Here is an 18,234-nt window from a genome sequence, read left to right as displayed (position 1 = left end):
GTGGTGCAAGAAGAAATTAACCAGTGTACTTCCTGTATTACAGATTCTCACCAGTACCATTTCGTAATCAGCTGCCACATGCATAATTAACCTGGTTGTCCCATGGTCATAGAAGAGTGAGCTCAGGTGATGAGTTGGTCCCTGAACTGTTCAGGAATGTAGATCTTACCCAGAGGACAGTCAATTGGCATCTTTAGAGTCTCCAGAGCTCTCTCAATTTCATTATCGATCTCCCAACAGATGGACACAACTGTAACATGATGGAAGCATGTCGTCTGGGACCATGCATGCACTCATTATCCTGGAAAACAGCAATGGCATTAAAGTTTCTAAAAAATGTCTTTAGAAATGACCAAGCTCCAGAAATCATTGCAGATCTTTAACTGAGCTTGGTTTGGGCCCGTTGGCTACTGCTTGCCCCTTACAATCATCCATTGTGACCCCCATTGGTGTCTATGATGTATCCCAGGAATGTGGCTGATTGGAGGTGAAACTCAGATTTCTCTCTCTTGACAAAAAGTTGATATTCAAGGAGTCCCAGTCTAGGCAACATGAAATAATGACATACTTTACCTTCTCTAGATATTGTGGCAACAGAAACTATTTAATCCTAGCAATTGATCTAAGATGGAAAAAGCTACCTCTGAAAACAGAATTAATTTGTTTATCAAATCCAAGGTCAAGATCAAATATTATCCCTAGATTCAACCAACACTTAATTTCATTTAAACATTCATTCAGTCATTTGAAAGAATGCAGGTCCGTACAGGTGGGTGTCACTGGCATAACAATAAAGACTGTGTGTGTGTGTGTGTGTGTGTGTGTGTGTGTGTGTGTGTGTGTGCGTGTGTGCTCTTTTCTATAGCTAGGCTGTGCTCACTGAGCTTGTACTTAAGTAGGACCTCTTTATGTCTCTGCCAGTAAGTAGATACTTTGCTAATTCCCTGTTTAGGGCCTGATGAATTTACTTTAGTACATTTTAGTTTTAGTGTCATATTCCAAGGGTTACATATACTTGTTTTTCTTTGCCTTATAGTCTGATTCATAAAGCAGTGCTGGTGTGAGACTGCTCTGTGGTAGTGCAGACTCATCACTCTCTTTCTCAGTCTCTATAACTGTCTAACTGTTCACACATTCATACACAAAGTTTTTTTTCTCTCTCAGACATTGTCTGTCTATCTCTCTCTCACACACACAGTCTTTCTTACAATTATCAGTCTTTCTCCAGTTCTTTCACTCTCAGTCTCTCACCCCCCCACACAGACATAATTGGTATTTCCCTTTCTCTCTCACCTACATATACATTATCACTATTAATCAGATACACATACACACACTCCCATGCCTCTCTCTCTCTCCCTCTCTCTCTCCCACACACACACACACACACACACACTATCACTGTATTAATCAGATTCAAATACCCTCCATCTCTCACTCTCTCTTTATATAAACACACACATACATTATCAATGAATCTATATTTCTCTCACTAACACACGCATTTAACATATAATGTGTATGAAATGTTTAAGGAAGAGTGGTGCAGTTTAATTTCTGAGTTTTCTTAATTTCAGGCTTGATGCCCAACAGCTGTGCTAGGTCTATATAAGCCCAGTGACCCAGTTACTTAGTGTTGGGACTTTGCTAAAGTGTTGAGGCAAGCTCCTAGCTAGTAACTCTAGATGTTGTGCTCTGTGAGCACTTGTGCTACACCTCTCTTCTGCTCTGCGAGGGTGCCTGTGTTTTTACACTCCCCTGCCTTCTCCAGTTTTCCTTCTCACGTCTCTCTCTCAGCTTCCCTTAGTCACTAAAGCTCCTCCCTGTTTTCTGGTTTTGTTTGTAAAGCTTTAGAGTTTTGTTTTCCCCAGTGCATCAGGGCTGCCATTCTTCCCATGGCGTCCTTTGTTTTCCATTTTTTTCCACAGTCAGTGTGGTGTTTATTTTTTCCACTTGTTTTGTCGTTTTCCATTCCATGAAGCGTGATATATGCACAGTTCATTTAATGGCTGTGTGTGTCTGTGTGTGGGACAGTGCCATGCTCTTTAATTTTGCCTGTGTGTGTAGAATGTGATGTGTTTTCATGACTGACTGTTCTGTGAGTATCCAGCCACTATTGAGCTGATGTGGTCTGAGTCTATGACACAGAAGAGGATGACCAAAACACATCTGATTCCTCACATGATTCTCCATGGTAACATGTGTTAGTGTGAATGTGTGAGCATGGCTGCAGCACAGGGCTGTGTCCTCCCCATGTCTTCTAGCACCTGGACATTACACACACATGACCTGGATACCACATGCACCTGGCATGGACACCACCAACCTGATCTAGATTACACTATAATACTACATATTATACTATATATAGATATTATACTATAATATCATATCAAATTATAATAAAACATGATGAATCTAATAAAGGGTCTTAAATTACTTTATTGACTTTTAAAATCTTTAATTGAGAAATATTCAAGTCATTAAAAATATATTTTTAAAGGTTTTGAGGCCCATATGAATACATACCACCCCAGTCTTTAATCTCTGCTCCGGTCGCTCTGGTGCATATTGATACCCAAACATATGTATGGCCTCAGGTCTGTCTCTTTCTCTGTCTCACTCACCCTCACACAACCCCTTCCATTGGTTGATTTCTCTCAAAGATCCTTTCAACTCCTCCCCCTACCCAGAGATTTAGTAGTGAACTTTGGGTGAAGCAATAGGTTTGATCTGCAAAAGTATTTCAGCCTGATCAATATGTTTAAAAAGTTTAAACAAGTCTTAGGATTGATTCTTTAAAAGTAAGACTCTGAAGTTTGAAGCAGACATTTGATACCCATTCATAGAAGATAAAGTCACATGTCAAAGGGGAACATGAGGTCAAGTTTGCTGACAAAAGGAATGCCCATCATGACACTGCCCCCAAGTTCTCATATAAATAGGGGTAGGACTCACTGAGCATCACAGATAGAACGATGAGCCTAGAATCACGTCTCTTATTCTATACTCATGATGAACTCATATTATAAAGAAGCTGCTCTTATGGCATGGAGGACAAAGAGAACAGAAACCCTGAAACAAGCTTTTATGAAAAACCTCAACACACATACCTGTATAATCTGGATGAATCCTATTTCAGCCATGAAGCACCCAGACTATTCAAGACAGGGTTCATTCACCCACTGTCCAGAGCTTTGAAGCTGTGCTGCATTCAGATACCTCCATCCTCGAACAAGATTCAGGCTATTGCTGAAGTAGTAGTAGCCGACCTGCTGCAGGAGGTACAGAACATCTAAGCTGCTCTCAGAAGCATCAAAGAAAAAAATCAAAGTGTGCAGGGAGTATGAAGATGTCATGAACTACTGGAATCTGCATGAAAACCTGAACCCCAGTGATCCGGTCATGTGGGAAACCTTATCGACAACCACTCTGGTCCTTCACCCAAGAAAAGAGTGCTGATGAAGGAGTGGATCATGCTGTTCTGCAAAACCATTGAAATCAGAGTCAGAACAGGATGTCACAGATGAGAACAAAACTGTATCTAATTTGGAAAATCTGATGTGTGTAGTATGAGAGTCTAGCAATCAGTAGAGTTCGATAGTATCCGAAGCCAATAATATGTTACCCGTTACATGCATATATAAATCACATTCTTTGATTGCATGCTTTCATTTTTAGCTGAATGTAACAAACATAACCTCTTTTACTGAAAGATGCTAATAAATCCATAATCCATTCTAGCACTCTTCATCGTGTTTCAATGAGTTCACCATGATTGAACATCTGCTGAAAAATATTTACTATGCTCCCTCAAACCCCGGGTCCTATGGAGGGGTCGAGAGTCTGCAAAGGTCTGTGGTGGAAGAAATGGGTAAAAAGGTTGATGATAAGGAAATCAAAACTGGTTACCAGCTCAGGATGTATACACCCTACATAAACCAATCTCTGTGAAATTTAAAAGAAAGTAATTTTAGGAAACATAGATGAACAATAGCAGGCCGATTTGGTAGACATGTCTAACTTATCACAGCATAGTGATAGCATGAATTTTATGCTAATGTGTATAGATATACTTTTCAAGTATGCTTGGGTACGTGTGATAAAAAACAAGACAGATGCCGAGGTTACCAAAGCCTTTGTTTCGATTCTAAAAGAAGGCAGATGTGCTAAAAAACTTCAGACTGATGAAGGGAAAGATTTTCTTAATAAAAGTTTAAAAACAATTAAAAAAAGTAACATCAATCACTTTGCTACCGGAACGGGGCAAAAAGCTTCAGTGTGTGAACGGTTCAACAGGGCGTTGAAAACCAGAATGTGAAGATACTTCAAAGCCATCAGTACAAGAAAATACATCAATGTGGTGCAGGACTTGGTTCATGCATATAACAACAGCTATCACAGTAGCATCAAAAGGAAACCCATTGAAGTGAATGAAGGAAATTCATTCACAGTGTTTAAAACCTTGTATGGGTTGTTTCAACACAAAAAGGTGGAAAACTAATATTCAAATTTATAGTCAGTGATTACCGTCAGAATTTCACAATTAAAAATAACTTTATGGATGAATATTTTAGTTTCTGAATGTCTAAGGAGACACTCTCCCATATACAAATTACAGGATTTTGATGGGGAAAATATAGAAAGGACCTTTTATGAACAGGAGCAGCAAAAGATTATAGTGGGAAAAGACAAAGCCTTTAAAATAGAAAAGATACTATCTGAAAAAACTAGGAACTGAAAAAAGATGAGCTTGATCAAGTGGGTTGGCTGGCTCGATAAATTTAACTCCTGGATTCCAGCCGAGGACGTCCTTAACATTGTGAAAGGTTAAAAGGTGTCCTTAATTGCGTGCTCACGTCTCTGTGTAAAAAGACGCGTTCGGTTCCTTCGTAAGCAAACCCAAACTAAGCAAGCCTTTGGTTAACTAAAATGCACATTACTCACATAAAAGTGTTCCTGAATAGAGCATTAGTCCCCCCTTTTCTATTTTATATTGATTTCTATTGACCATTGCAGTGCCATTTTCTTGGAGTGACAGCAATTCACACCTGTGTGTGAAGGGGGAAGGGGCAGGTGACTAGCATTTACTTCCAGGTGTTTCCAAGTGTTTCTAGAGCAAGTGGTGTGATTGGCAGCTGTTTCATCAAACAGAGGAGGGCTAGACGAAAACATAGACCCCTCACTTGCCTTATTTAGTCAACCCTTTAATGTTTAAAGGTCTGTGCACTGTGTACTGTCAGTGCTTCAGTGTTGTTAGTAGATAGCCTAGCACATGGGTTTGACGCTGTTTGGCGAAACTCGTACAACCATAAGAATAATTTGATAATTTTACCAATACGTTTGGACATCATGGAAAGAAGGTGGCTTATTTTAGCTGAAGTTTATGTGGAGTTGTTTGGGTGCTGCCAGCATGGACTAGCTTCGATGTTTGCATAGCAAATCACTGACTGCTGGAAAAATTTGTAATCCTGATACAAATCGTAAGTATAAATGAGAAAGTATATTTCTTTACAGTATTACATCATTTACAGTATTTTCCCCAGCATTTACAGTATTAGCTACAGTGTTTTCCTATAATAACAATGATGCTATAAAGCTAATATTGTTGTGGAACTTACTAAAGTAACTTACTCTGATATTTTAGCAAAAAGAAACATGCAAACTTGATGTATAGTGACTGATGACTTTGTGTGCATTTGGAGAGGTTTTAGGAGACTTTGGAGAAGTCTAGGACACCTAGTGGAAACATTGTGTAGCTACTTGGTCATTTCATGTATATGCTCAAAACTGTTCAGTTTATTAGACAAGACGCTGGTGAATCAGGAAATGTAAAGTATGAGTGAAAATGAATCTCCAGCATCAAGACACACATTATAAACCCAAAACATCAAAGGCGTTTTATGTTTTTTATTTTGACATTTTCTTCTATATTAGATGAGCTCAATTGGAACCTAAATGATGGACAAATAAGCCTTAATGTGAATGGATGTCTTGTCCCAAGTGTCGACTTCAATTTGAATCCTGAATGATCATTGTGCTATGTGTACAATTTCAGATAACTAGTGTTAGTCATTCAAAAATGATCTTAAAACTGCAGGTGTGTGGACAGGTTTTGCTGGAGCGCTGTGGGGACAAGGGGGAGGGGGTACAGATATTGCACCAACTGGCCGTTGAGTCCCTGATTAGTCCACGCACAGCCTCAATCCTCCGTTCCTCCTCTTGACGAAGAAGACACTTGCGGACGCTGGAGAGGTGGAGGGTCAAATGAAACCAGCAACCTGAAGTGGAGAGTCGACGGCCCATGTGTACAATCACCACAGATAGTATGCACATAGACAGGTTTGAGGAAAACTGCAACAATTGCAGTGCTCCCTTCGGTTCTCCGGCTTGCCTTTTACGCTGGCCACACCTAGCTGCTCCACCGGAACTTCTGCTTGCGCCACTGCGGGTGCATTCTCCTGCTGTTGTCGACCTTGGGGAAATTGCCGGGATCGCTCCTACAGGAGATGGTCATACGTGATAGCAAGGTGTACTACCTCATTCAGTGAGTTGGCTTCCTGCTTACATGCCAGTTCCGTCTGTAGGTCTGCCAATGACGAATGTATCAGCCAAGGCAGACTCTTTTCACCTAGCTCCCGCAGCTAACGTCCAGAATTCCATGGTGTAATCTACCATTGTTTGGATTCCTTGCCTCAGGCATAGCAAGTAGTGCCCACAAAGACTCCCCTGACACTCAACCGTGACAATGAATCTAACAGAGGGTCCTCAAAATTGTTTTATTGGCTTAATTGAAAAATAAACATTTTAAGTGATTTAAATAAAAAGAAAAGTTTTCAGCCTCTTTATAATATTTATATATGAATACATATCACCCCAGTTTTTAATCTCTGCTACGCTCCTCATGTCAATCTGGCACATACTGATAACCAGACATGTGTACAGTCTCAGGTCTGTCCCTCACTCAGCCACTCACACACACCCCTCCCATTGGTTGATTCTCTCAGAAAGACACAACTCCTCCTCTACCCATGCTGGAATACACCTTCTGACAAAAATTATGTAATGACTTTAGGCCAGAAAGTTCAAAACATGCCGCCTTTTTTCTCCCCAACCAAGCAGACCTGTGTATGAAAGGGATGTGAGATTTGTTTAATTGAGATATATTAATGTGATTAAATATACTACAGTCTCATATTCTACCACTCTGTATTCTCTGCTTTCTCTCTGTTCAGTGCCCTTCTCTCTGACACACACACACACTCACGCTGTAGTCAGAGGTCACAGTTGTTCTTTGTGAGCTAGCTAGGAAAGGTTATTGTAACATGCTGTTAAATGTCTATATTCTGATGGTTATTGATAAATATAACCGCTGATATATTTATATATATTGATAAATATGACTGCTGTATCATAGAGTTCCAGTTATATGTACGTGAACCATTTTGATCAACTGAAATGTAGACGTATGTACATGTAACATTTTTCTGATTATGTAAATCATACGGCTATTCTAACTCTCATGGCTAGCTAAATAGATTACAATTTTGATTTCTATTGTGTAATACTTTGGATATAAATGTTTACATTTTCTGTTACAGAACAAGACAAAATATAGTCATCCAGTATAGTCTACCCTTTTGAGAAAAACCTGAACTTCAAAGTGGGTGAATCTATTTATAAAAAATTGAAACAATAAGATCACAGTTCATTTAGATTACATGCTTTGCGAGTGCTTTAGGTATGAGGGCTACCATAAAGGTAATCTTTCTGCTCACACATCAGTCGGTCTGTAATTCTGTACTCTGTGTTTCTAAGGTTCCAACTTTCACGAGTTCCTTGAATCTGTGGAGAAAAGTGCTGACCAAGGTAATTTCTAATTTGTGAACCTTTATACATTTTATGTAATTTATTTATCATTTAAATTTTTTATTACTTCTCATTTGTAGATATGAGAAGACCAAAAACAGTTCCTATGCTGAATGAATTGTTGCACGGTAATCTTTTCTAGAGTGTGTCTACCATATGTTAAAAGAGCTGCTTTATTTCTAAAAGTTTATGCAGTGTGTTAATTTGTCACACAGAGGCAGAAGGGGTGAATCCGATATACCTCTCAACCGTCGTCAACTATTCGAGTCCTCGGGTGGAGCTCACAGGTTTTGCAGCAGACCTTGTACAACTAAAGAAATGCATACAGTCCATATGAACACACTCTGGTGGAGGGTAGCTCCATCACAGGGTGAAAAGTTTCACTTCACTCTGGCACTGGAGCTAAAATGCTAACAGCTCCCCTGAGGTGTTCAGACCATGGTTCAGAGACAAAAGATAAAAACAGACCAGCTGAACTGGTTTCTGGTAATGAAAACTGCCGTGTAGAAATTCCAAACTGTACAAAACTGAAGCCAAATCATCTGAGTGCTCATATTCTCTCTCTCTCTCTCTCTCTCTCTCTGTACTCCTCCTATGTCTCTCTCTCACCATCTCTCACTCTCACACAGACATGTGACAGCAGCACTACACCATGATGGCTCTCTCTCTGTCTCATACAACACATGTTGATAGAAAGTGTTTCATTCTTTTCAAGCAGCTAAACTGGTTTCTGGTGATGACAAATGGTTGTGTCTCAGTTCCAAACAGAACTTAAACAGAAAAATCCCCAGTATGAATTAAAACCTACACTGTTAGTGTAGTGACCTGAAGTGCTAACTTTACCCTTCCTGTGTCTTCTGTTCTCACCATGTCTGCTCTAGTGTCTTCCTTCTTTTCCCAACACGCACACACAGATGGACATATGGTATAAACACACACATGGAGGGAGATATGATATTCACAACAAGACTTGTTCTTCCACTCTTGTGATGTTATGGGACTGAAATGTGCTCATACTGGTTTGGCTCCTTCTAAAGAGAAAAAAAAGGTGCAACTAGATTATCGTTCAGATCATAACAGGAAAGAAACAGAGAGTGTGTGTACAGATGGACTGCAGTGAAGAAACAGAGCATGTGTACAGGTGGACTCCAGTGAAGAAATAGACAGTGTGTGTACAGGTGTGTTTATAGTAGTAATAAACAGTTATGATCAACAATTGGTCAGTTATGTTGCTACAGTAGTGAAAACTCAGTAGTGAAACAGTAGCTAAAGTGAGTGTGTTGACAATTAATTAATCTGGACATCCTGATGAAGACAGATCCAGACATTCTTCCTGAAGACTTATAGACTGAACAGTAAAGGTAACACTGCTCCCATGCTTCATAGATATTGCTGTAATCTTGTGTATTTCTCTCTGTAATTAATTATGGCTTTCAGTAAGATTCCTAATACCAATCATTAGCCACATTCCTAAAACCAGTCATATGGCCAGATTCCTAATACCAATTATATGGCCAGATTCCTAATAGCAATCATACGGCCAGATTCCTAAAACCAACCATGTGGCCAGATTCAGAAAGCCTATCATATTTACATTTACAGTAATTATAGTATTTAGAAGATGCTCTTATCCAGAATGACTTGCAAAATTGCTTTGTCATTTACTCATAGAAAACATCCTAGCCAGTACAGTAGGTTAGAGTCCAAGATACCAATGATCTAGAATACAGGGATCACTGCTGATGCCTACAAGTACAAAATACATAAGGTCTATCTTAAACAATGATAAGTGTAATACACAATAAGTGCTAGGGTTTGTTAAACAACATCAGTGTAATAAACAATACCCTACAATAAGTACTAATTTACTCAGGGTCAGTTGTCATTTAAATATTCCACAAATAGTTGGGTCTTCAGTCTGCGGTTGAAGACTGCAAGGGACTCTGCTGTCCGGACAGCAAGTGGGAGTTTATTCCACCATCTTGGAGCCAGGACAGAAAATAGTCTAGTTGCTTGTCTTCCATGAGACCTGAAGCACGGTATTTCAAGCCAAACCTTACTTGAGGTTCGAAGTACTCAAGGTACGAATCAAGGACCATTGACCTCTTGTATGAAGGGGCTGGTCCATTTTTGACTTTGTAGGCAAGCATCAAGGCTTTAAATCTGATGCGTACAGCTACTGGAAGTCAATGAAAGGAGCACAGCAGTGGAGTAATGTGAACTTCAGAAAATTGAAGACCAGTCATGCTGCTGCATTCTGGACAAGTTCAGAATGAACTTAAGGACAAATTCACATCCAAGAATACCTAGATCTGCAGGAAAGTCCACATACCTGGACTACTGGATTTGAACCTTTCCTGTACAAAGTGTTGCAACAAGACCAAACTCAAATAAGGAAAATATTCTTTATTAATTCTAATGTATCCTACAAGATATTTGATTGTGTGGACTATGAATCCACAGTTTCCCTCAGTGAATGTAACAGGTTCCGCAACCTGAACAGTTCTGAGAGTCCCTCTTTAGAAATTTATGTGAACTTTCCATATGTCTTTGAAATGTTCTGAGCGCAAGCGGAGACAGAGTCACAGTATGGGGAATGCAGTTTATTAGAGAACACACGTAGTCCATAGATGTAATTCAAAGTACAAGCCATATATCCAGAAAATCATCTATGTTTATACAGTATATGACATACAGCTGTCTTTACTGTCTGTAAATATATTCTGTATATGACATACAGCTGTCTTTATTGTCTGTTTATTATCCACATCTGACTCCCTGTTTCATTGAATTTCCACCACAGTATGCATGTATATACTGTATATGATATACACCTGTCTTTATTGTCTGTCTACATATATACTGTATTTGACATACAGCTGTATTTACTGTCTGTGTATATAATGCATATGACATACAGCTGTCTTTAGTGTCTGTATGTGTGGATATACTGTGACACAGCTGTCTTTACTGTCTATATGTATGATGTATATTCTGTATATGACATACAGCTGTCTTTATTGTCTGTATGTATGTATATACTGTATATGACATACAGCTGTCTTCTATTGTCTTTATATGTTTATATACAGTATATGACATACAACTGTCTTTATTGTCAGGATGTGTGATGTATATACTGTATATGACATAGAGCTACCATTACTGTCTGTATTTATGTTTATACTGTATATTGCATAGCTGTCTTTACAGTCTGTATGTATATACTGTATATGACATACGGCTGTCTTTATTGTCTTTATGTATATTTATAAAGTATTCGACATACAGCTGTCTTTACTGTCTGTATGTATATACTGTATATGACATACAGCTGTCTTTATTGTCTGTGTGTATATATTGTATATGACACTCAGCTGTCTTTATTGTCCGTATGTATAATGTATGGCCTACAGGTACCATTACTGTCGGTTTGTGTGTGTATACATTATGACATAGAGCTGTCTTTATTGTCTGTTTGTGTGTATATACTGTATAAGACATACAGCTGTCTTTACTGTCTGTATGTATGTACTGTATGTGACATACAGCTGTCATTACAGTCTTTATGTATTCTTTATACTGTATATGACACTCAGCTGTCTTTATTGTCCGTATGTATAATGTATGTGTATATATACTGTATATGACATACATGTATCTTTACTGTCTGTATGTATATTCTGGAAATGACTTACAACTGTCTTTACTGTCTGTATGTGTGTATATACTGTATATGATATATAGCTGTCTTTACTGTCTGTATGTGTGTATATACTGTATATGATATATAGCTGTCTTTACTGTCTGTATGTGTGTATATACTGGATATAACATACAGTCTTTTGATCCCCCTCAAGACACTAACACTTTCTGAAATCTTCATACAGATTTTCTCTGTTGTTTTCTACAGGTCTGCAAAGATGCACCATAACAGATAAACTAAGACATTTACCAAGACTCTGCTGGTTGTGTGGTCTCCTGTAACTCAGGTAAGGCTCTGACCTTAAGTAAAGAAATTAGGGTGCTAGTAACACCTACATCTTGCATTTGATTCACAGGGTGCACACGTACTCTCACACTGATACACATGTAAGCCACTCTGGAGAAGAGTGTCTGTAAATGTGTGTGAACAAATGAATCCTTATTAAATCCTCGATAAATCAGTTTTCTTACTGGGTAACTCCATCACAATTGTCAGATTTTCATAACTATTGTACCAAGGGTCGATTTCACGCAGACACCTATAACAGAGCCACAAACATTTTCATTACATGTTTACATACTTCCTCACATATTTGTTTCTGGGTTAAATTTCCTGTGTTTAAGATCAACATTTTTTACTCGTAACTACTACTTCTTTTTGATAAACACGTGCAACCTCTGAAATAATGTGGATTAACCTGTTTATTGCTGCTGTGTTTCAGTTGAATGTTGTTTCAGATTGGTCATGAACAACCAAGAGAAAACAAGTCAGGAGAACAATTCCAATGTTTGAAACTAATCACTAGGGGCACTGTTTCACATATTCATTAAACTGTCTCATTGAATTTGTGATGAATTTGAGTAAGAATACATAATTTTTATATATATTTTTTGTTGAGTCAGTTTGAGTGTCACTGGGCTGTCAGACCCACAGGCTGTTAGTTGTGTTGTGTATTGTGAATCTGGCCCATGGGCTATGTGTTGTGTATTGGGTGGGCTGTGTGCTGTGTGTCTGCACCAGAACAGTGCAAATGCACTGTAAGGCACATCCATTAGTATTGTGCAGGTCATACCTCAGTCTACAGTACTACACATACAGTCTGATTACACATACACATACACATACAGTCTGGTCCTCCATGTTGATTGGGTGTATGGCAGTGTAGTGTCTGTATCCCTGTCACATCTGGTCCTCCATGTTGGTTGGTTCTCCTTCCAGCAGCAGTCTGTGGGCTGTCTGTGGGCTGCCATCTCACCCTCACAGGCCTGTTCTCTGATCACTCCCATCTCACCCTCACAGGCCTGTTCTCTGATCACTCCCATCTCACCCTCACAGGTCTGTTCTGTGATCACTCCCATCTCACCCTCACAGGCCTGTTATCTAATCACTCCCATCTCACCCTCACAGGCCTGTTCTCTGATAACTAAATATATAGTTTGATTTTGTGTATCACACAACTTTGATCATCTCATTGTATCACTCGGAATTTCACATCTTATTCAGTAACATTCCAATGCTTTTTCTTAATTGTGAAAGCCTATTAACTCCTTCCCCACCAGTAAGGCTGTTTCGTAATCAATGTTTTTCTGTCTGTAAATGTGTTTCTATACTGCCATCTTGTGGTCACTGATGGGCATTTCAATGTCCATGGTGCCATTTGTGTAAAAATAAATAATCTATTATAGTCATGTGACATTAGTGATGGGCAGATCATCAATAACTGCCCCACTAATTTAAATGTGAATTTAAATATGTGTATTCAGAGTAAAACAAGCAGACTGTATGACCTCAGACTATCAGTGTTTTCATAACAGACCCACACAGTGGTAGTGAGAGATGACAAACAGGTAAAACCCAGTGAACACAAATCAACACTTTACTCAGTCCTCTCCACATCACTCACACAGCACACTTCACCCAACACACATTCTCTCCTCTCCACATCCCTCACACAGCACACTTCACCCAACACACTCTCATTCACTCCTCTCCACATCCCTCACACAGCACACTTCACCCAACACACTCACATTCACTCCTCTGTCTATTCCTGCACTGTGAACATAAACCATTGAACATGTTTGTGAACCTTCAGTAATCTGGAGTCTGTTGTCTAGAGTCAGGATGGACAACATTTCAAAACTACTGCTGGACATTCTAGAGGAGCTGAAGATAGAGGACCTAAAGAAGTTCCAGTGGCATCTGACCAACAGTGTAGAAGATGACAAATGCATCCCAAAATCTCATCTGGAGAATACAGACAGACTTGACACTGTGGACAAGATGGTGCAGAAATATGACCCAGATGGAGCTGTGAAGATCACACTGATCACCCTGAAGAAGATGAACCACAACCAACTGGCTGAGACCCTGAGAATCCAACACAGTGAAAATAAAGCAGGTGAAATCATGTTCACTTTTTAAACTCACTATTTCAGGATTTTATATGCTCATAGCATTTGGTTTTGTTTTGTTAGTGAACTCAATAGACAAAGAGTGAAGTTGAAAACAATGCTTAGTTAATTTACAAAGTAGAATGAGACAAAATTCAAAATAATATGGTATACTAATAAACAAACATTGCAAACAATATGTTTTGAATAAGAAATGTTCATTAGCAACAATGAGAAAAGTGATGTCAGTCTCAGTTTAAACATGAGCAAATCACAAATGTAGTCCAGTAATGATGAACAATGTGTTTGGCACAGACTGTATAACTTACAAAATGCATAATAACAAATGTCCAGGTCTTCTCAAACATAGCAGTCACAACCAAAAAATGCACACAGGACTCACAGTTAATAAAGTAGGTTTTGTGTTTTATATTTTCTGTTCTTTACTCTGATGTCTTCTCTCACAGGTGGAGAGAAGACTGCTAAGACTCCAGCAGGTAAATTCAACCCAGTCACACCTTTAGGCATGAGATTATATTACAACTTTAAACAACATGAATATCACATATACTACTGCCATCATTCACATACACACATCACATACACTACTGTCGTCATTCACAGACATACATCACATACACTACTGTCATCATTCACATACTCACATCACATACACTACTGTCATCATTCATATACATCACATACACTACTATCATCATTCACATACACACACTACTCATTCACATCATTCACATACACACATCACATACATTACATACACTTCTGTCAGACTGCAGTTATTAAACAGTCCCTCAGATACTGCACAACATTATAGTTCAGGCAATAATTAAATCTCAAAATTACTGCACAGCTTTAATGTTGTTACACCTGTTAATATAATTACACAGTCTAAAAGAATTGCAGTTTCCTGGATCTAGCTACTTAAATCTTTATTGAAGGCGGCACAAACTTTTTTTTTTTTAATAATTCTATTACATACCAGAACTGTGAAGGTTAAAGCACAATAGTAGTGAGAAATCTCTCCCCAGCCTAAACGCATCATGTTCATTTATGCTCTTTTCATAACAAATCTCATTCAGGGGAGACAAAACAAATAATGGGGGGAGTCCTCCTCTGGTTGATATCCAGCACAGCAGAAACAATACAAACAATGAAGAACAAAATACCTCTTCACACTGAGCACTGGTAGACACTTCACCTCTCCCTTAATGTTTCAGTACCTCTTAATTAACACACTGAGCACTGGTAGACCCAACACCTCTCCCTGAGTGTTTTAGCACCTCTTCATTAACACACTGAGCACTGGTAGGCACGTCACCTCTCCCTTAGTGTTTCAGTACCTCTTCATTAGCACACTGAGCACTGGTAGACACGTCACCTCTCCCTTAGTGTTTCAGTACCGCTTCATTAACACACTAAACACTGGTAGACACATTACCTCTCGCTTAGTGTTTCAGTACCTCTTCATTAACACACTGAGCACTGGTAGACACATCACCTCTCCCTTAGTGTTTCAGCATCTCTTCATTAACACACTGAGCACTGGTAGACACATCACCTCTCCCTTAGTGTTTCAGTACTTCTTCATTAACACACTGAACACTGGTAGACATATATAACCTGTTACAGCCCAGCATACATAAGACAGTTAGTGCACAAGTAAAGCCCTGTACACACTCCGTGGTTATAAACTAATGGAGGTAGCACTGACCAAAGAGAGAAGGCAAAGCAAAGCTGCAGAAAGTAAGAACTAAAATCCAGCTTGATTCAGTTAAGGACTCACTGAGCCATTACAGAATGTTCTATCTCATAACAATAATCAAAACTTTGACTCTCATTTGGAGTCTTTTTGATGTCTCCTTATTTGTTACTACTACTGATAGTTATTCTACTCTACAGTGATAAACAAACTTCAGAGAGAACATGATATAAAGTTAACATTTTGAAACTATACTAAACAGGCACTTTTCTTATTCACAGGCTATATGAATCACAACGTTTTCTTCCCACTTTTTAACAGGTGGAAGAAAAAGTGATCTCAGTAGTAGGAGAATGAAAATAAAATATAAGGAAAAATTTGAGAAGTTGTATGAGGAGGCTCCACTAGAATGTGATCGTGTGCCTATAAAAGACACTTACACTGAAGTTTACATGATCAAAGGATGCACAGGAGGAGTGAACACAAAGCATGAAGTGAGACAGGTGGAGGAATTCTACCCCAAAACAGAAGAAACACCAATCACACTCAGTGACCTCTTCAAAGTGCAGTCTACTGAAAACAAGAGTGGTACTAAAGTCCTGACATTGGGAATAGCTGGAGTGGGAAAAACAGTCTCTGTACACAAGTTCATTCTTGACTGGGCTGAAGAGAAGTGCAACCAGGACATAGATTTCATCATATACCTCCCATTTCGAGAGCTGAACTTGATTAAGGATGAAAAGTACAGCCTCTCAGAACTACTTCTTTACTTCCATAAAGAGCTCTGTTCTGGAGAAGAAAAGGAGATATTAAATGAAAAACATAGCCTGCTTTTCATACTGGATGGATTGGATGAAAGTAGAATTCTTCTAGATCTTCATCAGAAGAAGGTATCTAATGTGAATGAAAAGACTACTCTTGATAAACTAATAACCAACCTCATAAATGGAGAACTGCTTCCTTCTGCTCTCCTCTGGATCACTTCACGACCTGCAGCAGTCAGTAAGATAAATGACCAATACTTTAACCCTGTTACAGAAATCCGTGGATTCAATGACCCACAGAAGGAGGAGTACTTCAGGAAGAGAATCAGAGATGAGGATCAAGCCAGCAGAATTATATCACACATTAAGACTGCAAGAAGCCTTCATATCTTGTGTCACATACCTGTTGTCTGCAGGATCTCAGCCACCGTGTTTCAGAAAATGCTGAAGGAAGGTGTGGACATGAAAAATGCTCCAACAACTCTGACAGAAATGTACCTACATTTCCTGCTGTTTTTCACAGATCAAAAGACTAAGAAATACAACACAAAGCAAAGCACCAACAATGCAGTTTCATCTGAGACAAAAAGAGCAGAGGTGCTGGATATTGTGAAGCTTGGAAAGTTAGCCTTTCTTCAGCTGCAAAAAGGACAACTTCTGTTCTATGAGAAAGATCTGGAAGAATGTGGTATTGATGTCTGTGAGGCTTTAGTGTACTCTGGAATTTGTACGCAAATTTTTAAACAGGAGGGGAAGATCTACAGCTTTGTGCATTTAAGCTTCCAGGAGTTTCTTGCTGCTGTATTTGTGTTCCTAACATTCAGGGATGAAGGCAACCCACTCCTTAAAACCCCACTGGAGAAAATTAAGTGGAAGTTAAAACACAGACTGTGTGATCTGCTCAGGACAGCAGTAGGTAAGGCCATGAGGAGTGAAAATGGGCACCTGGACCTTTTCCTCCGTTTCCTCTTCGGCCTCTCACTGCAGTCCAATCAGAGGCTCCTGAAAAGTCTACACCCAGAACTGGACATCAGAGAAGAGAGTTTAGAGGAGACTGTGAACTACATCAAGAAAACCATCAAGAGAACAAAATCCTTTGAAGAGACTATCAATCTATTCCACTGCTTGAGTGAACTGAAAGACAACTCTCTGACAAGTGAAATACAGACCTTCCTGAACTCCAGAGACCTCTCAACACAGACACTTTCATCTACACAGTGTTCAGCTCTGGTGTTTGTGCTGCTGATGTCAGAGGAGATTCAAGAGAAATTTGAGCTGAAGAAATTCAGGCCATCAGATAAAGGACTGAGGGAATTATTTCCAGTGTTGAAAAACACCAGGCGAGCTCTGTAAGTATCTTTTGGATTAATAATTTTAATTGGAAAGGTTTTTTATTGTTGAAGCTCTTTCTGTAACTAATCAAATTATGTGAATGTATTTCTCAGTCAGAGCAAAGTGAACAACAATTTTCATTTCTAGTGGTAAAAGGTTGTACTGTAAGTATATTTTGAATGGTAAACTTTGGGGAATGGCTTTTCTGACAGCCACAACATTAAAGAACAGACAAGCCTTTATCTTAAGAGCAGACCAGTGCATTCCAAAATGACTGCAGTGTCTTCCTACCAGTTGGAATGCAACACATGACTGTCATTCTGTAATTCAAAAGTCCCACTGGTTTCTCTGGCAAACACTCAGAAAGCCACATTCAGTCAAGACACAGGAGTGTTCAGCAAGCAGCTCTGTATTTTTTTTTTAACAGAGACAGATAATATATATATTGTG

The 18,234-nt window shown here is 39.0% G+C and overlaps 2 protein-coding genes across 7 annotated transcripts in view; both read left to right on the top strand.

Moving 5' to 3' along the window:
• The window catches only part of LOC113569406 (NACHT, LRR and PYD domains-containing protein 3-like), a 429,360-nt gene that overhangs the window by 369,278 nt on the left and 41,848 nt on the right, over positions 1–18,234 (top strand). The gene's annotated exons all lie outside the window — the stretch shown is intronic.
• Positions 8,965–18,234, top strand: part of LOC145657028 (NACHT, LRR and PYD domains-containing protein 6-like) — a 9,316-nt gene continuing 46 nt past the window's right edge. Inside the window, exons 1-6 of one of the 2 annotated variants that reach the window (XM_081711270.1) lie at positions 8,965–9,230; positions 11,783–11,861; positions 12,297–13,422; positions 13,693–13,976; positions 14,436–14,465; positions 16,010–18,234. The exon at positions 16,010–18,234 is cut by the window's right edge and continues 46 nt beyond it. In XM_081711270.1, coding sequence (XP_081567396.1) covers positions 13,412–13,422; positions 13,693–13,976; positions 14,436–14,465; positions 16,010–17,805 — 2,121 coding nt within the window. In that variant the 5' untranslated portion in view covers positions 8,965–9,230; positions 11,783–11,861; positions 12,297–13,411 and the 3' untranslated portion in view covers positions 17,806–18,234. The remainder of the gene's footprint in view (positions 9,231–11,782; positions 11,862–12,296; positions 13,423–13,692; positions 13,977–14,435; positions 14,466–16,009) is intronic. The other variant, XM_081711275.1, reaches the window with a different exon arrangement.

Source organism: Electrophorus electricus, chromosome 1 (genome assembly GCF_041902795.1).
Source record: "Electrophorus electricus isolate QZ-2024a chromosome 1, ASM4190279v1, whole genome shotgun sequence".
Lineage (NCBI taxonomy): Eukaryota > Metazoa > Chordata > Actinopteri > Gymnotiformes > Gymnotidae > Electrophorus > Electrophorus electricus.
Note: the sequence above shows the minus strand (reverse complement) of the source record. Positions and strands in the feature narration are given on the sequence as shown.